This window comes from Micropterus salmoides, unplaced genomic scaffold (assembly GCF_014851395.1).
Source record: "Micropterus salmoides isolate LMB-PRFRI ecotype aquatic unplaced genomic scaffold, ASM1485139v1 Ms_hic_scaffold_1, whole genome shotgun sequence".
Taxonomy (NCBI): domain Eukaryota; kingdom Metazoa; phylum Chordata; class Actinopteri; order Centrarchiformes; family Centrarchidae; genus Micropterus; species Micropterus salmoides.
This window is the reverse complement of record NW_024040040.1, coordinates 58,056,175-58,076,676: the sequence shown is the minus strand read 5'-3', so window position 1 is coordinate 58,076,676 and position 20,502 is coordinate 58,056,175. Positions and strand designations below refer to the sequence as shown.

Below are 20,502 nucleotides of genomic sequence, written 5' to 3'. Positions count from 1 at the left end.
CACATGCAGGCAGGATTCAGTCTTCCCTCCTCTTTGTGTCTTTGTTTGGGGAAGTGACCTCTTTAAATGTCCATGTGGCACCTTTTCACCTCAGTGACTTCAATAGCTCCTGTGTTTCAGCAGGGTTTCTGCTCATGTTCAAAACTTTCTGCACCTTCAGAATCTTTCCCAGATGTGTTCTCTAACAGGTCCAGAAAATATACAATATACAGAATATTACAAGACTAATTTCATCATGAAATGAGAATTCATAATCGTTTTTAAATGTCTAACTGCCCTATACTCTGCTGTACAGTAACCTCATTTGGGACTGTACGTTAGGATGACTGACAAGGAGGTGGAAACCAAAACTAACTGAAACACTTGTGATCAGGCAGAAATCTCACCACAAATCCACACCCGTTAATTTCAGCAGCTCCAATTAAATTGCAGCTCACAGTTTTATGTTTATATTTCAAAAGCTCTCCCAGCTACACTACCACCTGTAACTCATAGCTTGAGAGGGGGTTCAGTTTAGGGCTGCAGCTAACGATGATTTTAGTATTCGTAGCTTCGATTGATTATTTCATCGATGCATCGTTTAAGAAGTACTTTTGCTTGGCAGTGGCCCCACCCACATACACGACTTTCAGCGTTGGCCAATGGCGGTGCAGTCGCTGGTCTCCAAACCATGTTTTGTCAAGAAAAACGCGTGAAATGTGAAACGGGAAATGAGCAATCATACACACGAAACAGCTGTTTGTTATAAAGATGGCGATTATAAAGACACAGAATTTGGGTGAAAGGATGGATTAGCACATGCAGGTAGCAGGGATCGTCTGAGCTACAGAGAGCTGGAGGGGGAGTTAAAAGCTGCAGCTCCCCAACACCCAGTTAACTCATGACTCCCAAAAAGGAGAACAACAAACGCACGTGTGCACATTTTCAGCTGAGGACTGCAGCTTACTTTGGCTTCAACTCAACAATAAATCATGATTTCAGTTAAATGCTAAAGTTGCTGTTACTGTCACCTTGTCTGTGATCCGCTGGCAGAACACCGGCTGCTTTCCGATAAGGTTCCACCGTGCTGTCCCCGAGGCGACATAAGTTTCGTATTACGGTGGACGGATGGTAACATTACAAAGTTGTTGTTTTCTTTAGCTTGAAATAATCCCATACTTTTGGACACTTTCTTCTTTGTCCCTCGCTATTTTCTCTCTCTTCCTCCACTTTGCAAACAGCTCCATCATTATCATGTAGTGTTCACAGCGTAAGCGCGATGTGCCACAGTAATAATGTCCCTGCAAAACACTGTGCTGTAAAGTTAAATGGATTAAATGAAGCATCGATGCAAAGAATTTGTGTTGATAAATTTTCACGGCATAACATGACTTAAAAATGTAGATTAATTTTAGGCAGCGTAGGGTGGGTCTTTTTTCTAGTCCTCAGCTGAGCTGAACACGTGAGGACGGTAAAAGACTGCCGAACAAACTGTCCGTCGGAAAGCAAGCCTGATGTAAGACAGAAATAAGTTGGCTTACAATGTTAACTGTCCTGTTGGATACAGTAATGTTGCCACTTTTATAACTTTGCCTTTTGTGTCGGTGTCTTTCTAAGTGAATGAAGGGTCTTTGGGTTTTCGACTGTTGGTTGGACAAAAGAAGCAATCTGAAGACATTAATTTGGAAAATTGATTAACCTTATTATTATTATTATTATTATTTTACAATGTCTTGACATTTTATAGAGTCAACGATTAGTCGATTAATTGTGAAAATAGTCATCAGATTAGTTGATAAGGAAAATAATCGTTAGTTGCAGCCCTACCCATCTCTAGGTAATACATTGACTGTTCCTCATTAGTATTGTGTCTGGTTTCAGCTTCGAAGACGAGATGGCTGCAGCAATGCGTGTGCTTTACTCCGTGTCGAGGCCAGGTAAGCTGCACACAACAGTACTAGTAATTTGAGTACAAATAGATGAATGTCGTACTCCAGTCCTGCTAGTGCAATTTAAAACACAGTTTAACTCGATCTTGTTGAAATTTGATGAAAAGCCACGTGACGTAGTTACTGTGGGATGCATACACAGTTGTCTTAAGCTGCTTGCACACTGCTCTGACCGCACCCAACTAACACCATTCATTGGCAGTAGTTGTTTCAGTCTTTTGAATGTTCAGAAAACCAAATGTCAACTGACAGTTGGTTCAGTTCACTGCCCAGACAGACACTGACCAGACAACCTTTAGCGGTTTATTTTTTCTTTTTCAGTCACAAGGGTTGAGGCTTTTTGGCAAGTGGAAAACTACTTGTTTCTGTTTTATTAGCTCTTTAAAGGTCTGGGTGAGCTTTAATCAACCATAACTCGCATACAAATCAAGTCATTTTGAGAACCTTACAGTCACAAGATAGGTTTTTGGCAAGTGCAAAACTGCATTGGCTATATGGGCTGAAACTGAGACTGAAATCTGGGAGACAGAACCGCTCCCGGGACTAAGCTCTCATTAGACAGTGTAACTGCGGCGGTGGCAGGTGTGGTCAGTGGTGTAGGCCTATATCTTTATTTGTATTGAGAGGTAATAGGTAATTAGGTAATTTTCCACTTTATTTTAGTGTTTATTTACTACTTGAATCTGCTCCTCTTCTTCCCACACTGTCACACACCTAGCCTGCTCCTCTGTTCTCTCACGGCAAAGACGTCTGCTTGCACCACCTTTCCATCAGCAGTGTTTTCATAAAGTTACCGTGTTTTAAAAAAAAAAGATCCGATTTGGTTTTCAAGTGCGCCGCATGTGGATCTAAACCTAAACTGATGTTAGTGAGGGACATCTGCAGTGGTGCGTTCACCGTGTCAGCCTTAGGGCTGACCACAAATAGTCGAAGATTCGATGCTTTGATGGGCGGAGCCTGATTCTACTGTCAATCTCATAGTTGAAGCTTCATGGCGAAACAAGGATCATGCCATTTTGGCAATATGGAGCTGCTCAACGTCTGATTTTACGTAGAACTACCAGTTTTCTCCCCAATAAGTTAATATACAGCCTATTATGTAAAAAGAATAAAACTTTTTAAACAGGGTGTCTGTGGGGTCTAAAGTCTTAATTGCCATTTAACAAGGTTAATTTTCAATATGAAAATCCTGTTTGTCCAAAGAGTTTGTTTGCTTATTTGTAGGTGAATGTATTTAGGCCTATTTATAATGCATAGCCAAAAATACTAGACAGGCAGTGAGTAGCGACTGTGATTCGTTTCTGTAACGTTAGGCGCAGGGATCTACCAAGCGCCTATTTCACTCTTAAACGCTCCAAAACAGACCGTAATCTCCCACCCCGCCGGACCCGCAATGCGATCAGGAGTAATGGGATTAACCCGGTTGGCCGGTCGCTCTGTGGCCACTTTGAACAGCCCCGTTCCTGGAAAACAAAAGATGCGCGCCAGCAGCGGAATCGGTAGAAGACGACAGGGAAAATTCAAGGTGCGTGTGGGTTTGGCTAACGTTAGGTGGCTATTTAGCTAAATCTGTACCTTTTATTGGAACACATTCAACTTTTCATAAAGCCGATGCTATCGTCAGTGTTTGTGAACAGATCAATCACAGCGGGGATTTTAAAAAAGTTTGATGTGCTGCAACAGACTTTATAAATGTTGAACTCAATGTTCTGCATAAACGGTTACAATTATTGACGAGTTAGTAGCCTGCCCAAAATCAAGGTTGGAGACTATCGTGTAGCCTAGAGCATTTTTCTTGCACAAAGTTAATGAATAAAAAAACAACCCCAATTTGAATTAATATTATATTAGTGGTAAGTTGTATACTATTATATGAAATTATATTGAATATAGTAACATAATGAATATATTAATATCAAACTTAAAGTTAACTATTAAATTAACAATATACTTTTAATTTAATGTTATAATATTATACTAATACAGTCATTTAGACTAGTTCCTCCTCCAGGTTGTGCCTGTTCTACACCGCCTACACTACTTATAGTTACTTACTAGTTATTCATCGCTCATTATATTCTCTTCATCTTTGTTCCCTCCTGGCCTATTTGAGTTTTGTGGTGGATGAAAGTTCTCACACATATCATTGCAGGCAAGTTCATATTATCTAGTTTAAACCAACTAAAACACAAAATTACACTGTGGTTCACATGATTTGCTGTAATGTTGCGTACATAAACGTCATAGCTTATGTAAGACAGTTGCTTTTCACAGGAAATCTGACCAGTCCTTCAAATAGAAAACTGTTGGCCCATACAGGCTGAAAGTTGGTGAATGCCTCAATTTTTAGGTGGCGTTACAACCTGATGATGATATATAGGAAATAAATATTTTATAACTATATTTAAATTCCTTTTAAAACCTCAAAAATGTCACTCTTTAAGTTGTGTGGCTGATTTTAATCAGTTCCAGCTGGCAGTCTTAAAATATGTTGAAAAGGTCTTGAAAAGGTACTGAATTTTACTTCAGGATTCCTGTGTATATACCCTGTTAAAGTGCGTAAATAAATTCAAAATTGTAACCCTTACCCTGGGTCGTCAGGGCGCATGTGCAGGCGTAGCGTGTATGTGTGCAGTGGCAGTGGAGGAACACTTGCTGAAGAGACGGAGCTCCAGCTTCACTGGTGTTGTGCTGAGTTGTCCTCAGTTTATCTGGAAATTTACAGTGTAAGTTGAATGAATAGAGACTGCAGTCCTGCAGCCTCTCAAGATTAAAGCAGAGGCACCATGTGTTTACCCCCCCCACCCCCATCGATAATTGCCCTGCACAAAAACACACATGATTCGACTATCAGTCGACTATAGGCAGGACTTGACGACTCTGATTCCACTATGTAAATCCTTAGTCAGGGACAGTCCTAGTCCGCTTCATGTAATCTCAAATAGCATCTCTCTCTCTGTTTCTCTGCAAAATGCCAAAGTGGGTTGCCAGATATACTTTGGCAGGTGCAAATATAACTGGCCCGGCCCGTCCGAGTAAAGCATGTTGAAAACATTGTATTTAAAGTTAGTGTAAGCTGTAGGCTTATATTTTGTAAATATGTCCTTCTTCCAACTGCGTGTATCATGTGACTGGTTTGGTCCAGTCATGGTTGAGTGATCATGCCTGCAACTTCAACTACATTAATTAAGCCTAGATGAAATATATAATGACTGTTGCCTCACAGCAAGAAGGTCGTGGAGTTTGCATGTTCTCCCCATGTCTGCGTGGGTTCTCTCCGGGTGCTCCGGCTTCCTCCCACCATCCAAAGACATACCTTAGGTGTGAGTGTTACCGGTTGTTTGTCTATGTGTGGCCCTGCGATGGACTTGGCTTCAGCCCCCCGTGACCCTGTACGCAGGATAAGTGGTTGACGATGGATGGATGGATGATGGATGGAATATAATAACTTGGTGTTACACCCCTAGCATAGCACAATCCAAATTGATTTACCGGTAATAAGGCTTATTGATATATAAGAGAGGGAGCAGGGAGAGGGAGGGAGGACTAAGGCAGCCCACACAATATACACACAGAGGCACAGACAGCAAAGGCGACGCCGCCACAGACTAAATGAAAAATGGTACAGATATTTAGAGTAGTGTTAATGATGATAATCGTATATCGTAATAATGATTATAATTACAATAATAATAAAAGGACTAGTAACAACAGTTGTTTTAGCAGAGGGTGTCGAGCAGGTGACTCGCAGCCACAGATCCAGACTCCACAGCTCCAGAGTCAGAAAGTGATAGGAGGAGAGAGGAGAGGGACGAGAAAGCACAAGACTACCGGAAAGGGGAGAAGTTGTGTGAGTAACATGCAATAATGGGATGAGGTTGCATACAGAGGGAGAGAAAGTAGAGGAGAGAGGAACTCAGTGCATCATTGGAAATCCCCCGGCAGTCTAGGCCTATAGCAGCATAACTAAGGGATGGTTCAGGACTCACCTGAGCCAGCCCTAACTATAAGCTTTATCAAAGAGGAAAGTCTTAAGCCTACTCTTAAATGTGGAGATGGTGTCTGCCTCCTGAACCCAAACTAGAACCTGGTTCCACAGGAGAGGAGCTTGATAGCTGAACGCTCTGGCTCCCATTCTACTTTTGGAAACTCAAGCAACCACAAGTAACCCTGCATTCTGGGAGCGCAGTGCTCTGGTGGGGTAGTAAGGTACTATGAGCTCTTTAAGATAAGATGGTGCCTGACCATTAAGAGCTTTGTAGGTAAGAAGAATGATTTTAAATTCTATTCTGGATTTTACTGGAAGCCAATGCAGAGAAGCTAAAACAGGAGAAATATGATCTCTTTTCCTGGTTCCTGTCAGAACACGTGCTGCAGCATTCTGGATCAGCTGAAGAGTCTTAATGGACTTTTTCAAGCAGCCTGATAATAAGGAATTGCAGTAATCCAGCCTAGAAGTAACAAATGCATGGACTAGTTTTTCTGCAGCATTCTGCAACAGGATGTTCCTGATTTTCGCAATACTACATAGGTGAAAAAAGGCGGTCCTTGAAATTTGCTTAAACGACATGTCCTGATCAAAGATGACTTCAAGATTCCTCACAATGGTGCTGGAGGCCAGGGCGATGCCATCAAGGGAAACTATATCCTTAGATAATGCGTCACGGAGGTGCTTAGGCCCCAGAACAATAACTTCAGTTTTATCTGAGTTTAACATTAGAAACTTATAGGTCATCCAGGTTTTAATATCCTGAAAGCACATCAGTATCATCTGCATAAGTTTATGGAATATTTCCTGATAATATTGCCTAAAGGAAGCATAAAGTGAAGAGGATTGGTCCGAGGACAGATCCTTGAGGAACTCCATGACTAACTTTGGTGTGCATGGACGACTCATCGTTAACATGTACAAACTGAAATCGATCTGATAAATAGGACTTAAACCAGCTTAGAGCGGTTCCTTTAATGCCAATGAAATGTTCCAGTCTCTGCAATAGGATCTGATGGTCAATGGTATCAAATGTAGCACTAAGATATAAAGTGAGAGCTATGGGAATACTTGGCTCAATAGAGCTGTGACTCTCTGTCAGCCTGGCTACAGTACTGAAAAGAAACCTGGGGTTGTTCCTATTTTCCTCTATTAATGAGTAGTACGCTGCTCTGGCATTACGGAGGGCCTTCCTATAAGTTTTATGACTATCTTGCCAAATTAAACGAGAACCAGTTTGGTGGAACACCAATTCCTCTCAAGTTTCCGCAATATTTGCTTTAATTTGCGAGTTTCAGTATTATACCATGGAGCTAACCGTCTTTGTTTTAGTATTTTCTTTTTTAGAGGGGCAACAGAGTCGAGTGTCATTCTCAGCGAGCCTGCAGCACTATGAACAAGATGATCGATTTGGGAGGGACTGAAATTAGCATAGGAGTCCTCCGTTACTTTGTGACTTTAATGAATTTAGAGCTGATGGAATCTTAAATTTAACTACAGCACTATCAGACAGACATCTTGTATAGAATTTTTTGCCCAATGGCGTGTAGCTCAGCAATACAAACTCAAAAGTTATCAAACAGTGGTCGGACAAAGAGGGATTCTGTGGGAACACCACTAAATGTTCAATTTCAATATCGTATACCAAAACAAGGTCGAGGGTGTGGTTAAAACAGTGAGTCAGTTCATGAAGCCAATGGAATCTAACAGAGAGATAAACGCTGTACTGAAGCTGTCATTCTCACCGTCCACGTGAATATTAAAATCCTCTACAATAATAACTTAAAAAGGACAAAAAAAGTTGACAAAAACTCTATTCTACTCTCTAACTATTCAGATAAGAATTCAGAGTATGGGCCAGGTGCTCGGTACACTATAACAAAAACAATTGGTTGCAGTGATTTCCAGCTTAGTGCTAAAGACTAAGAACAAGGCTTTCAAATGAGTTATAGTTTAGTTTAGGTTTAGAGCTGATTAGTAGGCTAGAATCAAAGATAGCTGCAACTCCACCTCCTCGGCCTGTGCCTTGAGGAATGTGAGTATTAATATGACTGGGAGGGGTGGATTCATTTAGGCTAACATATTCTCCATCACCCAGCCAGGTTTCAGTAAGACAAAATAAATCAATATCATAATCTGATATTAGTTCATTTACTAGTACACCTTTAGAAGAGAGAGATCAGTCCATATTTAATTTTCCTATTCTTCTGCACTATTGCTCTTGTGGTTTTATGAGGTTTTTATGTACAGCTCCTCTTCTGTTTACCTTTGATTTAAATAATTTCGATGCCTCCTGGTCTCAACTCTGGGTTGTCATGGATTTGGTCCACTAATAAACTTGGCCAGATTTCTAGAAATGAGAGCTGCTCCTTCCAAATTGGGATGGATGCCGTCTCTCCGGATCAGACCAGATCTTCCCCAGAAAGTCTGCCAATGATCTACAAACCTGGACACCACCTCGACAACCAGCGGCGGAATGACAACATGCGGCTATACATGTCATCACTGGTCAGATTTGGCAGGGGTCCAGAGAAAACTACGGTGTCCGACATTGTTTTTGCATATGTACACACCGACTCAACATTAATCTTAGTGACCTCCGATTGGCGTAACCGGGAGTCATTACTTTGGGCTTTGAATGCTTACGACTATTCCTCCTTCGGACAGCCACCCCTTCCTGGCTGCTCAGGAGATCCCGGGGGAGGGCTACCACAGGCTAACTCAGGCCGTTCCGCACCGACTACCAGGGACTGGCTAGCTACAGTAGCTGAAGACTGATCTACCAAGGTGCGGAGCCGGACTGAGCCTCGCCTCCACGTCTACAAATAAACTACACTTATTACATGTACCATTACCACTAAAGGAGGCAGAGGAGTAACTGAACATCTGACACACCGAGCAGGAGAAAGTAGGAGAGCGAGAGGGAGAAGCCATCGCTAGCTGCTGAGCTAATGTCGCTAACGGCTAAGCTAAAGTACTGTAGTGTTAGCTACTAAAACTTTTGAACAACTATGAGATTGTACAGCAGTCACTAAAAGATGGAAAGAACTGTGAGTGCTTAGGCAAAATTATTGTAAGAATAAGTGTTTAGGGGATAGTTGGCCGCTGTAATCTAACAAATGTAACTGGTATTCAGCAAGAGCAGCACAACACGGTACCAACACACAAGCACCGGAAACGGAAATGAGTCGACACGCTTACCGCAGTACATCAGCCTGTGAGAAAGTGAACAGCCAACTCCTAATAAGCTTTTTCAATGTTGATCGGAGGCTGCGGGGGAGGAGGGGTTGTCGGAGAATTACTAAGCTTGTCAATTAAACACGGGAGGCGTCACTTGGTTTTATTTTCGTTGGCCAACTTTTGATTGGAGGTTTTTGATGAGGGATGGACTTATGGACATTTGAACTGAGATGGACTCATTGCTGGTTGAACTGTGGGTTTTGTATTGAGCGCTTACTGTATAATACAGTTTACACTGGTTTCTTGTGATCTGTAGGTAGGCCGACCTGATGATATAATATACTATTTAATGCCATGACTTGACTCAAATTATCTTTCTCATATTATTATAATTTGATATTTCTTCACCACCATAACTCTAATTCATGCAATTCATGCATCACCTAATTTCATCATAACACAGGCCTGGCCTAAAAGAAAGAACAGTGTACAGGACTAAACGTTTTGGCAACTGGCCCCACCGAGCCAGTGGGTTTGAAACTTACTGTCCCTCCTCCCAAAAGTTATTTATCAGTGTTAACGTTACAACAAACCCAAAGACTCATGTTATGCTGCTAACATGTTTAATCGTTTATTAAATACATCCTGGATATTAAAAAAACTAAGCTAAAATGTAATCACAGTTAAAATGATAAAAAAAAATAAAAAGGTTAACAAAACAATTTACTTTTAAAACAAAACCTAAAAAAACAGACTCAAACATGACAGCCATTTAGCTAGGAGCTGGTTGAGTGAAAGGGAAAGGATTTGAGGACATCTACGGGCTGACGTGAGTAAAATTTTCCTTCTTTCCAACTATGAACAAGGATGTTCGTTTGCGTTCAGCTGCCAATTCCACACCTATGCAGTGTGTACCACAGTCGCTCTCGCGCATCAGTGGTACGTAACGTGTTGGGTAGTAATACTGTAATATAACTTTACCCAATAAAGAGTAATGTAACGGATTACTATTTCCAAAACAGTTATATTATTACAGTTAGGCTACTAATCCAAGTAATGCTGCGCTACTGAACGCACCATCCCTGATGTAAATGCACGACCACGCTGCAGGTCAGCGGCACCGGACCTGGACTTATCGGGAGAGAGTGGCGTTATGTCACCCACTAATAAGGAGAGTAGCTAATATTGCTTTTTTAAGGACTAAATGCTGAGTAAGTATTTGGTAGTAACTTTATTATTTCTGAGTAAGTTGCCCAACACTGAGTTGACAATAAGGATTGGGTATGTTTTGATTATTGCTTGTTATAGGCTATGTCTAATGTTTACTTTGACTTTGTTGTCGATTGATCAATCTCATAGGCTATGTAGGCTACATTTTGCTGTATGAATGGTTGCTTTTTAAGTCGTCCTTATGTTAAAGGTTTTGGCACGTTATAAATAAATTTTCTTGTGAATGGTTGTGACGGGTTTTATATAAGACCTTTTCAGAGTGCTTTAATCCACAGTGTCGCTCTGCGCTCCTCATCAACAGACAGGAAAACAAAAACTCTGCGAGGTAACCATGGCAACGGCTTCTGTGTAAGTGTCGCGATCCCGAGAAACTATTGCGGTCGTTCTCGTCTCACGCACACACCCGCCCACTGTCAGAGTTGAAATGTCAAACTTTTTCCTACAGTTTATCAATAGATGGAGACTGATCTGTTGTTAGATCTGAGTTTCCTGAAGAATATAACGTTTTTTTAACAATTAGGCCACCAGGTCTTAAACAGGCGACAACCTTTGCAGCTGTCTCTTATTCATTAAAGATCTATTAACTTCTACTGAACTAATTTGAAAGTTAGTAGTTATATTATTTAGCCTAGTTATAGACTTAATTATTTCATGTTGCACTTTTAGCAGTTGAAGTTTGGTAATAATACAAAATAAAAATTATAGAGAGTAGTGTTGTAGTCAAGACCGCCCAAATCGAGTCCAAGTCGAGACCAAGACCAGTTCCCTGCATTGCATGGCATGTAGTAAAATGTGGAACGAGATCATAAGTACTTCTCAAAGTGATCTGAAAGATCCACTTTCCCATTAAAACACTAAGAGCTGAAATCAGTGTAACCATTGCGGGAGGGGTGACGGTTGTTAACGAGAACACATGTTTAATTAGGGCTATTGGTTGCATTTGAAGCAATAAGTTTTACTTCCTTTTAAAAGTTAGGATGTTAACAATTCAGACAATGCAAAAGCAATTTATTGATATTCCCAGAGTTATGGTCTTGACTGGTCTTGAAATAAAATCCCGAGTCCTCAATGACCGAGACAGAGTACAAAGGCGGTCGAGTCCGAGACGAGACCATCAAACTTACTTAAGACCATCAAAAAGTGGTCTTAAGTAAGTTTGAGTACTACAACACTAATAGAGAGGTTGTGATGGCGCAGTGAATTAGACACTTGTCTTTGATTCCCACTGCAACACATCCACCAAATAAGTTATTGTCATGGGTCCTGCTTTAGCATCCATCTTATAATAGAGCCGCGGCCAGTTTTATCTGGGTGTAGGGGGGTCTCAGTATATTGTCCTGCTTTTTTGCCCTTTGCCAATCACATGCCTGATAAACTCATTTAGAAAGTGTTTACTGAGGGAATAAATCAGCAGAGAAGTGGCAACATTTTACCTTTACCAACACTCTGAGAATGTCGAGGTTTGTTGGAAAACGGCGTACATTGGTCTGACTTTCTACAGTTGGTCAGTGTTTGTCTGGACAGTGTGCAAGCAGCTTTATAAAGGCATGTGTTTCACACATAGACTTCACTCGTAAAAAAACTTGGCAGCCTGGTTCGTTATAATTCGCGGACACATGGTGGACATTTTACACGGACCAGGTTAAGCAAACAGTGAACACCCAAAGTGCTCCATTAATAAGCTGGCATGCAGCGAACCTACTGCCGTGATAACTGATCGCTGGTGGAAAACTCGTCAATAAAGACGAGTTCTGTGTCTTTTGGCCGAGTTTGATTCTGACTGAAGGGCTGGTTAGTGTTTATCATTGTCAGTGACATCAGAATAACAGCATAACTGAAATGGTGTGCAGTCGATAATGACTAGCAGCTATATACAGCGACAGGACAGCTGTACTCTAGCTAGGCGCCTTAAATGCTTTCTAACTAAACTTTTTTGAAGGTGGGTCTCTGACATTGACAGTGTTGCTCTGGTAAGATTTGTTCATTGGTGTTCATGATACTAACCATTGAATTCACAGTTGGGTCTGTGCAGTGGATGTCTCCACTATAGTGATCCTAATGATAATGCACTCTTTACATTCTTTACCTTCAGGTAGCCAGAATCTAGTGAGGTCCTTCAGTGTGTCCACACAAAGGGGAGGATTTAGTAAGTACCACTACAACATAGCTCACTGTGACCTGTCTCCTGTTGAAGGGCTTTCAGGGGTCTGCACTACCAAGCGAGATTAGTGGGTTTGTCTGGGCTTCACTCAGGAGGTGACATCAAGCTGGATCACCTTTAATCTGGGCAGATCACCATGATAGCTATGCTGCATGGTTTACCAGGTTAACTTACAGGATCACATCAAGTAAACCAATCACTGGAAAAAACATGCATCAGTGCTCCTATGAATAAGCAATTAAAATTATTTTATCAGGAAAACACTTAACTTAGCTCAAGCTTCAAACTATTCAGTCCAACTCTGCTTAAGTTGGATTTAGATTATTTAGGTCGAATGATATCCTGCCCTGATATTAAATTAGCTGCCTGCGCAGAGAGCAACTGTGCACACACCTGTTGGATAGGGTTGTGAATGCTGCTCATCACATCATCAACTCGGATGAAAGTCCCTCACAGTCTCTCCTCACCACCGTGGGAATGGACGACCTGGAGCAAAGTTGGTGTTGCTTACAGACCGAGAGGTGAATGGAGAGAAATACTCCTGAAGGTGACACGGTGGATGCTAGTCAGCAAACTGCTCTTTAGTACAGAAAAAGTAGGAGGTCCCCCTCTGCCACTTTTCCCCAGTACCACAAATGTCACGCACACACGTCATTCCCTCCTTCTTCTTTGGATTAAGCAGATTAGACACAACAATAGGGTACTGCTGTCATACTGTTTGTTAGTAATGTTCCTTTTGATAGTTATTTATATTTTTATATAGTCTAGCACTGTGCATATATTCCACCATTCTCTTCATTTTAGCCCAGTTATCCAGGCTGAGTAAAGTGCACAGAGTTAAAAAAAACAAAACAAAATAGTTCCTCCAGCTGAGTCACTTTCTTTAGTTAAAGTGAATTTTAAGAACTTGGAATTGAAAAAGTATTGTTCTTGTTACCCACCATTATTTATGAAGCTTTTTTTAGTTTACTAGCCACTTAAAGAACTTTACAACACATGCCTATATTCACCCATTCACCTTCATGTACTGATGGCAGAGGCTGCAAGGTACCAACCTGCTCATCAGGAGGGGTTACGGGTGAAGTAGGAATGATCTTGGATCTAGCATTTAAACTTTGGAAATGAACAATATTTACATGCTCATAGATTCTGTATTTTTACATGAGAAAGGAGGAGATGCCATTTTAATATTTTAACTAGTTAATTAAAAAGATATAAAATATGTATGAGTGTAAAAAGAGAAAAGACTTCTCGATTTATGAAGGTGACTTCATCTTTTGTATTAAACACTAAATAAGAAATGTTTACATTTCACAGACAGAGTAAGAGGTCATATGTTTAACCTGATCACTCACACAGCTCTCTGACTTGATTGTGTTTGTGTGTGCAGAGTATGTGAATGCCCAGGACATCCCTACAGACATGAAGTCCATCACAGACCGAGCTGCTCAGACGCTGCTGTGGACAGAGCTCTTCAGAGGTCAGCTGAACTTCACACACTTTAAGAATGTGACACATTATAGAATGACTCTTTTTTTTTTTTCAGCTCTGATTTACAAATCAGGAAAGAGGAATCATTTTCAGACAAAGGGGGACTAATACAGAGTTTTCTTTCTACCAACAATTCATGAAGAATCTATTTTCTTTATAAAGTAGTCTTTATAAAGACTAAATAAAAATTAAGGTCGGGGGAAACATTTTTCTTTGTCACTTCTTCATGCTGTCCTGCTCAGCACCACTGAAACAAATTTCTTCATTCTTTGTCTTATTTGGTTTCTGATGAAATCATTTTCAAATTACCTCAGTGTCACAATTATAAATGTTTCATGAAGTACATTTTCATAAAGAGGATATTGCATTTACACATCAAATGTGACCAAAAGGATCTCTACCAGTTGAAGTGGTTTGGCTACTGTTTTCCCAGCAAAATGTTCTTTGTCCATGGGATCTGCATGTGAGTTTGACAAATATCCTTTCTCCTTCAAACCTGAGTGATTATATTGTGATGTCAGGTCTGGGCATGACAATGAGCTACCTGTTCAGAGAGCCGGCCACCATCAATTACCCATTTGAGAAGGGACCGCTGTCTCCGCGCTTCAGAGGAGAACACGCCCTGCGCAGGTGAGGATGCCCACTCAATAACCACTCAGTTTTCTGCACCGCAAAATTATAAGGCCCTATAATAACAACTGCCCTGTATAGATAAAGTTCTAGAAAAAGCAACATGAAATTAAAGCGGCAAGCAGCGTTGAGCAGGCCCTCGCACTTGTAGTGCGTCTGGGTGTGAGCCGGCCGAGTTACATATTCTGGAGCTGGGGGGGGGGGGGGGAGAGAGAGAGGGAGAGGGGGGGGGGGGGGAGAGAGAGAAAAAGAGAGGGATGGAAGGAGAGGAACAGAGAGAAAAGAGAGGGATGGAAGGAGAGAGAGGGGAGGGAGGTTGCATACAGAGGGAGAGAAAGTAGAGGAGAGAGGAGCTCAGTGCATCATGGGAAATCCCCCGGCAGCCTAGGCCTATAGCAGCATAACTAAGGGATGGTTCAGGACTCACCTGAGCCAGCCCTAACTATAAGCTTTATCAAAGAGGAAAGTCTTAAGCCTACTCTTAAATGTGGAGATGGTGTCTGCCTCCTGAACCCAAACTGGAACCTGGTTCCACCGGAGAGGAGCTTGATAGCTGAACGCTCTGGCTCCCATTCTACTTTTGGAGACTCTAGGAACCACAAGTAATCCTGCATTCTGGGAGCGCAGTGCTCTGGTGGGATAGTAAGGTACTATGAGCTCTTTAAGATAAGATGGTGCCTGACCATTAAGAGCTTTGTAGGTAAGAAGAATGATTTTAAATTCTATTCTGGATTTTACTGGAAGCCAATGCAAAGAAGCTAAGACAGGAGAAATATGATCTCTTTTCCTGGTTCCTGTCAGAACACGTGCTGCAGCATTCTGGATCAGCTGAAGAGTCTTAATGGACTTTTTCGAGCAGCCTGATAATAAGGAAATGCAGTAATCCAGCCTAGAAGTAACAAATGCATGGACTAGTTTTTCTGCATCAGTTTTAGACAGGATGTTCCTGATTTTTGCAATATTACATAGGTGAAAAAAGGCGGTCCTTGAAATTTGCCTAATGTGAGACTTAAACGACATGTCCTGATCAAAGATAACTCCAAGATTCCTCACAGTGGTGCTGGAGGCCAGGGCGATGCCATCAAGGGAAACTATATCTTTAGATAATGCGTCACGGAGGTGCTTAGGCCCCAGAACAATAACTTCAGTTTTATCTGAGTTTAACATTAGAAATTACAGGTCATCCAGGTTTTAACATCCTGAAGGCACATTTGAAGTTTAGCTAACTGATGAGTTTCATCTGGCTTGATCTATAGATATAACTGAGTATCATCTGCATAACAATGAAAGCTTATGGAATATTTCCTGATAATATTGCCTAAAGGAAGCATATATAAAGTGAAGAGGATTGGTCCGAGGACAGATCCTTGAGGAACTCCATGACTAACTTTGGCATGCATGGAGGACTCATCGTTAAGATTTACAAACTAATAGGACTTAAACCGGCTTAGAGCGGTTCCTTTAATGCCAATGAAATGTTCCAGTCTCTGTAATAGGATCTGATGGTCAGTGGTATCAAATGCAGCACTAAGATCTAATAAAACCAGTACAGAGACAAGTCCTCTGTCTGATGCAATAAGGAGGTCGTTAGTAATTTTCACCAGTGCTGTCTCTGTGCTATGATGAGATCTAAATCCTGACTGAAAATCCTCAAATAAATTATTGCTCTGTAGAAAGTCACACAGCTGTTTAGCAACTGCTTTCTCCAGAACCTTAGAGAGAAATGGAAGGTCTATAGTTGGCTAAAACATCCGGATCAAGTTTGGGCTTTTTCAGAAGAGGTTTAATTACAGCTACTTTAAAGTACTGTGGTACATAGCCTGTTGATAGAGATAGATTGATCATATCTAGTATAGAGGTGCTGACTAAGGGTAAAACATCTTTAAGCAACCTAGTCGGGATGGGGTCTAAGAGGCAGGTTGATGGTTTAGATGAAGAAATTATTGAAGTTAGTTGGTAAAGATTGAGGGACGCAAAACAGTCTAAACATATATCTAGTTCTACAGCTGTTTCTAAGGTTCCTGAGTTTAGAGATAAGTTGGTGCCAGTTGAGGGCAGGTCTTGGTGAATTTTGTCTCTAATCTTTCCAGAGCTCAAGGTCACTTTACATGGTACATTTACAATACATTTACACACTAACACACAACTTACAATCACATAGGATACATATAGTCACATTTAAAAGAAATACATGTTAAATAGATATGTTTTTAACTGTGTCTTGAATGTAGCCACAGATGAAATATTTCGAAGTGAAAGGGGCAGTGAATTCCATAATTTTGGAGCATTAACACTAAATGACCTTCCACCTACTGTAGACAACCGGAAACGAGGGATGTACAGTAAACCAAGTTCAGTTGATCTGAGAGACCATGCAGGGCGGTAATGGTCGTGGGGATTAAAAACAGCTTTCACAAGGTGGTGTAATGTGAAAAATTAAGACTTTTTTTTTGTTTGTTTTTTTAACATGCGGGAAGTACAGTCACGATGCTGGGTCCACATTGGACGATGGCATCGTTTATCAGCCCCGCACTAGTATCAACATTACGCTTGTTTCGGTCGCTTACTGTCCCCTGCAGGTAGCCTTTCCCCTGATAGCTTGTCCATAGCCCAGTCATCATCAGGCCTAATTGTAAAAGGACCAAAGCTCTTAGACGAAAACACAGACAGCACAAGTTCGCTGTGCTAAAGCATCCCCTTCAGGTGTTATTGTCCTCTAAATGGGACCATCATGATTTAGAATTCCAATGTCAATGTTATGAACGAACTTTACCTAACAAACAGCACTCTAGATTAAACCTTAACAGTCTTTGTAATGACTTTACACTAGGTATCCTTCAGGAGAGGAGCGCTGCATTGCCTGTAAGCTGTGTGAAGCTATCTGCCCCGCCCAGGTACACACACACACAGCCACACTTACAAACAACATCCACTGCATATGTTGCTTGATTGCCTCACATCTATCTTTGTGTGTGTGTGTGTGTGTGTGTGTGTGTGTGTGTACACTGCTCAAAAAAATAAAGGGAACACTTAAACAACACAATGTAACTCCAAGTCAATGACAATCCTGCGAAATCAAACTGTCCACTTAGGAAGCAACACTGATTGACAATCAATTTCACATGCTGTTGTGCAAATGGAATAGACAACAGGTGGAAATTATAGGCTATTAGCAAGACACCCCCAATAAAGGAGTGGTTCTGCAGGCGGTGACCACAGACCACTTCTCAGTTCCTATGCTTCCTGGCTGATGTTTTGGTCACTTTTGAATGCTGGCGGTGCTTTCACTCTAGTGGTAGCATGACTTTTGGTATTTGCCAGAGAACACCAAGATTGGAAAATTCGCCACTGGCGCCCTGTGCTCTTCACAGATGAAAGCAGGTTCACACTGAGCACATGTGACAGACGTGACAGAGTCTGGAGACGCCGTGGAGAACGTTCTGTACGGCCTGTAGTGTGGTTTTCCACTTTGATTTTGAATGTGACTCCAAATCCAGACCTCCATGGGTTGATAGATTTGATTTCCATTGATAATTTTTGTGTGATTTTGTTGTCAGCACATTCAACTATGTAAATACCAGGTAACTGACAGAGCTTTATGCCAGTTTTTTGTCTGCTCTGTGTCTCTTCATCTCCAACACTGTGTGTGTCCAGGCCATCACCATCGAGGCAGAGACTCGTGCTGATGGCAGCAGGAGGACGACTCGCTATGACATCGACATGACCAAATGCATCTACTGCGGCTTCTGTCAGGAGGCGTGTCCTGTGGATGCTATCGTAGAGGTATGTGCATTATCCCATGTTACAGCACAGTGTGAACTCAGGGTTTCTGCAGGTTCTCAGAATTGACCTAACTTAAAAGAATTAATACATTCAGAACAGTAATCAAATTTAATATTTTATTATAACTTGTTTTCAAAGCAGCAATAAAAGTAAGGTTTACAGCAGGTAAGTTCCCATTTATAAATAAATGTCACTGGAACCAAATGGAACAATCTGACATTTCTGACAAAATACTGAGTGAATCAGCCTTTTACCAGTACTGCTGGTTTTGCGGCACTTGCAGTAACTGCCGTACTTATGGTGAACTTGTGTAATTTACACTGGTCTCCGCTAGCTTTGCTCCATGTATGTGTGTGCGGAGCTTTGCTGAGAGAGGAGGGCAGCGGCTGCAGCGTGGTGGCTTGCTTATTCTATGGGCTACTTCTGTACAATAGTCAGTGTTAATAGGCTATTACTCGTGACTTGTAACCAATTAGCTAGTACTGTGGGCAGACTCTGCTCCGGCACACAGAGTGGTGAGTACAGACAGAGAGAGGCGATTGCATCAGAGCCAAAGGAGCGCATTTTTTAATTAATTAATTATGTAAGCTATCTGCAATTAATCCATCAATATAATACCAATGGTTGCCCAGCAGATGCCGCCACTTTATCAAACATTTCTGGACAATTGCTTGTTCAGTGCTCAAGAAAGCTTAGTTTCCCCCACCACTAACTGTTATTTTAATGTGATGATCCTCATCTTTACATCTGTCCTTTCTTCTTTTCCTTTTATTCCTGCTGTTACCTCTCTTTCTTACATTCCTCTCTTCATCTTTCCTTCTTTCTTCAGGGTCCTAACTTTGAGTTTTCCACTGAAACCCACGAAGAACTGCTCTACAACAAGGAGAAGCTGCTCAACAATGGAGACAAGTGGGAAGCTGAGATAGCTGCCAACATACAAGCTGATTACCTCTATCGATAGACACCACACACACAGAGTGTACAGTCAGCACACCAGCATAACCTCTCTGACATCCACATACGTCCATACTGTACATACTGAAAGAAGACTGACTCAGCTGCGACGGATGTGCTTCAGGGTTGGATTTGGGTTTGCTGATGCATCTTTAAGTTTTGTAACAGTTCCTTTGGTGTCAGTGTCGTACTCTTCTTATATGTTGAATATACCTTTCTCTACACATTTATTGTAGAATGATGAATACTACCAATGCTGTCTGTGTGTTAAGTGTACAGCTGTCTCAGCACGGCCCACTCTGGGATCATGAGAGCCATGTGGTTGTCTGTACAGTCCCATTGAACTAAAACACAAGGAGGTTGAGTCATGCTGTGACAGTATGAGTGCTGTACACTGATTGCAGACTTTATCCTGGATTGATTCTGATGTCCTACAGTATACATAGACTATTGTTATTATTTTGAGTGTCAGTGCAGAGTTGTATGGCCTTTGTGCTCTTTCTACCCTGACTCAAAAAATTAAATTCTGTTAGAAACACTTGATGTGTCAAGCGTGAAAGTTTTGTATTGACTTTGGAAAAAGTAGGAGACACAAAAAGAGCAATGTAATCCACTTCTCAAGGTCACCAAATTGGGTAGAATCAGGCCATTGATGAAGGCTGCGGTCCCTGTGAGATGTGGTTTAAAACTCTGGAAAAAGGTATTAAATGGACACAGTTAAAAGGGCTTTTTGTTTTGTTACTTTAGCTTGGCAGCTAGCGATGGCTTCTCCCTCTCCCATTCGGTGTGCCAAATATTTAGAAGCTTTCATTTCTAGAGCATTTATCAATTATCAAAGTACCTTACAGAGAGTTAGCCGTTTCTCTGCCTCTTTTAATGATAATGGTACATATAACAAGTGTAGTTTTTTTTTCGCGTTGGCAGTGAGGCTTAATGAATTGGAAACTCAATCGTTAGCTACTGTAGTTAGCCAGCCCTAAATAGCCTGTGCGGACCGGCCAGAGGTAGTTCCTGTCTGAGGTAGCTGTCCCCTGGCATCTCCTGAGCACCCAGGAAGCCAGGGAGGCTGGGTGACTGTCCAAAAGAGGAATAGCCCTAAGCTTAAGACCACTGTTCAACACCAACCCGTTTACATTTCTCACATCAGGGGTTGACAA

General features: G+C 41.5%; 1 protein-coding gene across 3 annotated transcripts in view; it reads left to right on the top strand.

Moving 5' to 3' along the window:
• Positions 1-19,883, top strand: part of ndufs8a (NADH:ubiquinone oxidoreductase core subunit S8a) — a 34,934-nt gene extending 15,051 nt beyond the window's left edge. Inside the window, exons 1-7 of one of the 3 annotated variants that reach the window (XM_038733152.1) lie at positions 1,822-1,916; positions 12,419-12,472; positions 13,878-13,967; positions 14,500-14,608; positions 17,439-17,502; positions 18,263-18,391; positions 19,221-19,883. In XM_038733152.1, coding sequence (XP_038589080.1) covers positions 1,874-1,916; positions 12,419-12,472; positions 13,878-13,967; positions 14,500-14,608; positions 17,439-17,502; positions 18,263-18,391; positions 19,221-19,352 — 621 coding nt within the window. In that variant the 5' untranslated portion in view covers positions 1,822-1,873 and the 3' untranslated portion in view covers positions 19,353-19,883. Of the gene's footprint in view, positions 1-1,821; positions 1,917-12,418; positions 12,473-13,877; positions 13,968-14,499; positions 14,609-17,438; positions 17,503-18,262; positions 18,392-19,220 lie in introns of those variants that run through there. The other 2 variants (XM_038733170.1, XM_038733160.1) reach the window with 2 other exon arrangements.
• The last annotated feature ends 619 nt before the right edge of the window (positions 19,884-20,502 follow it).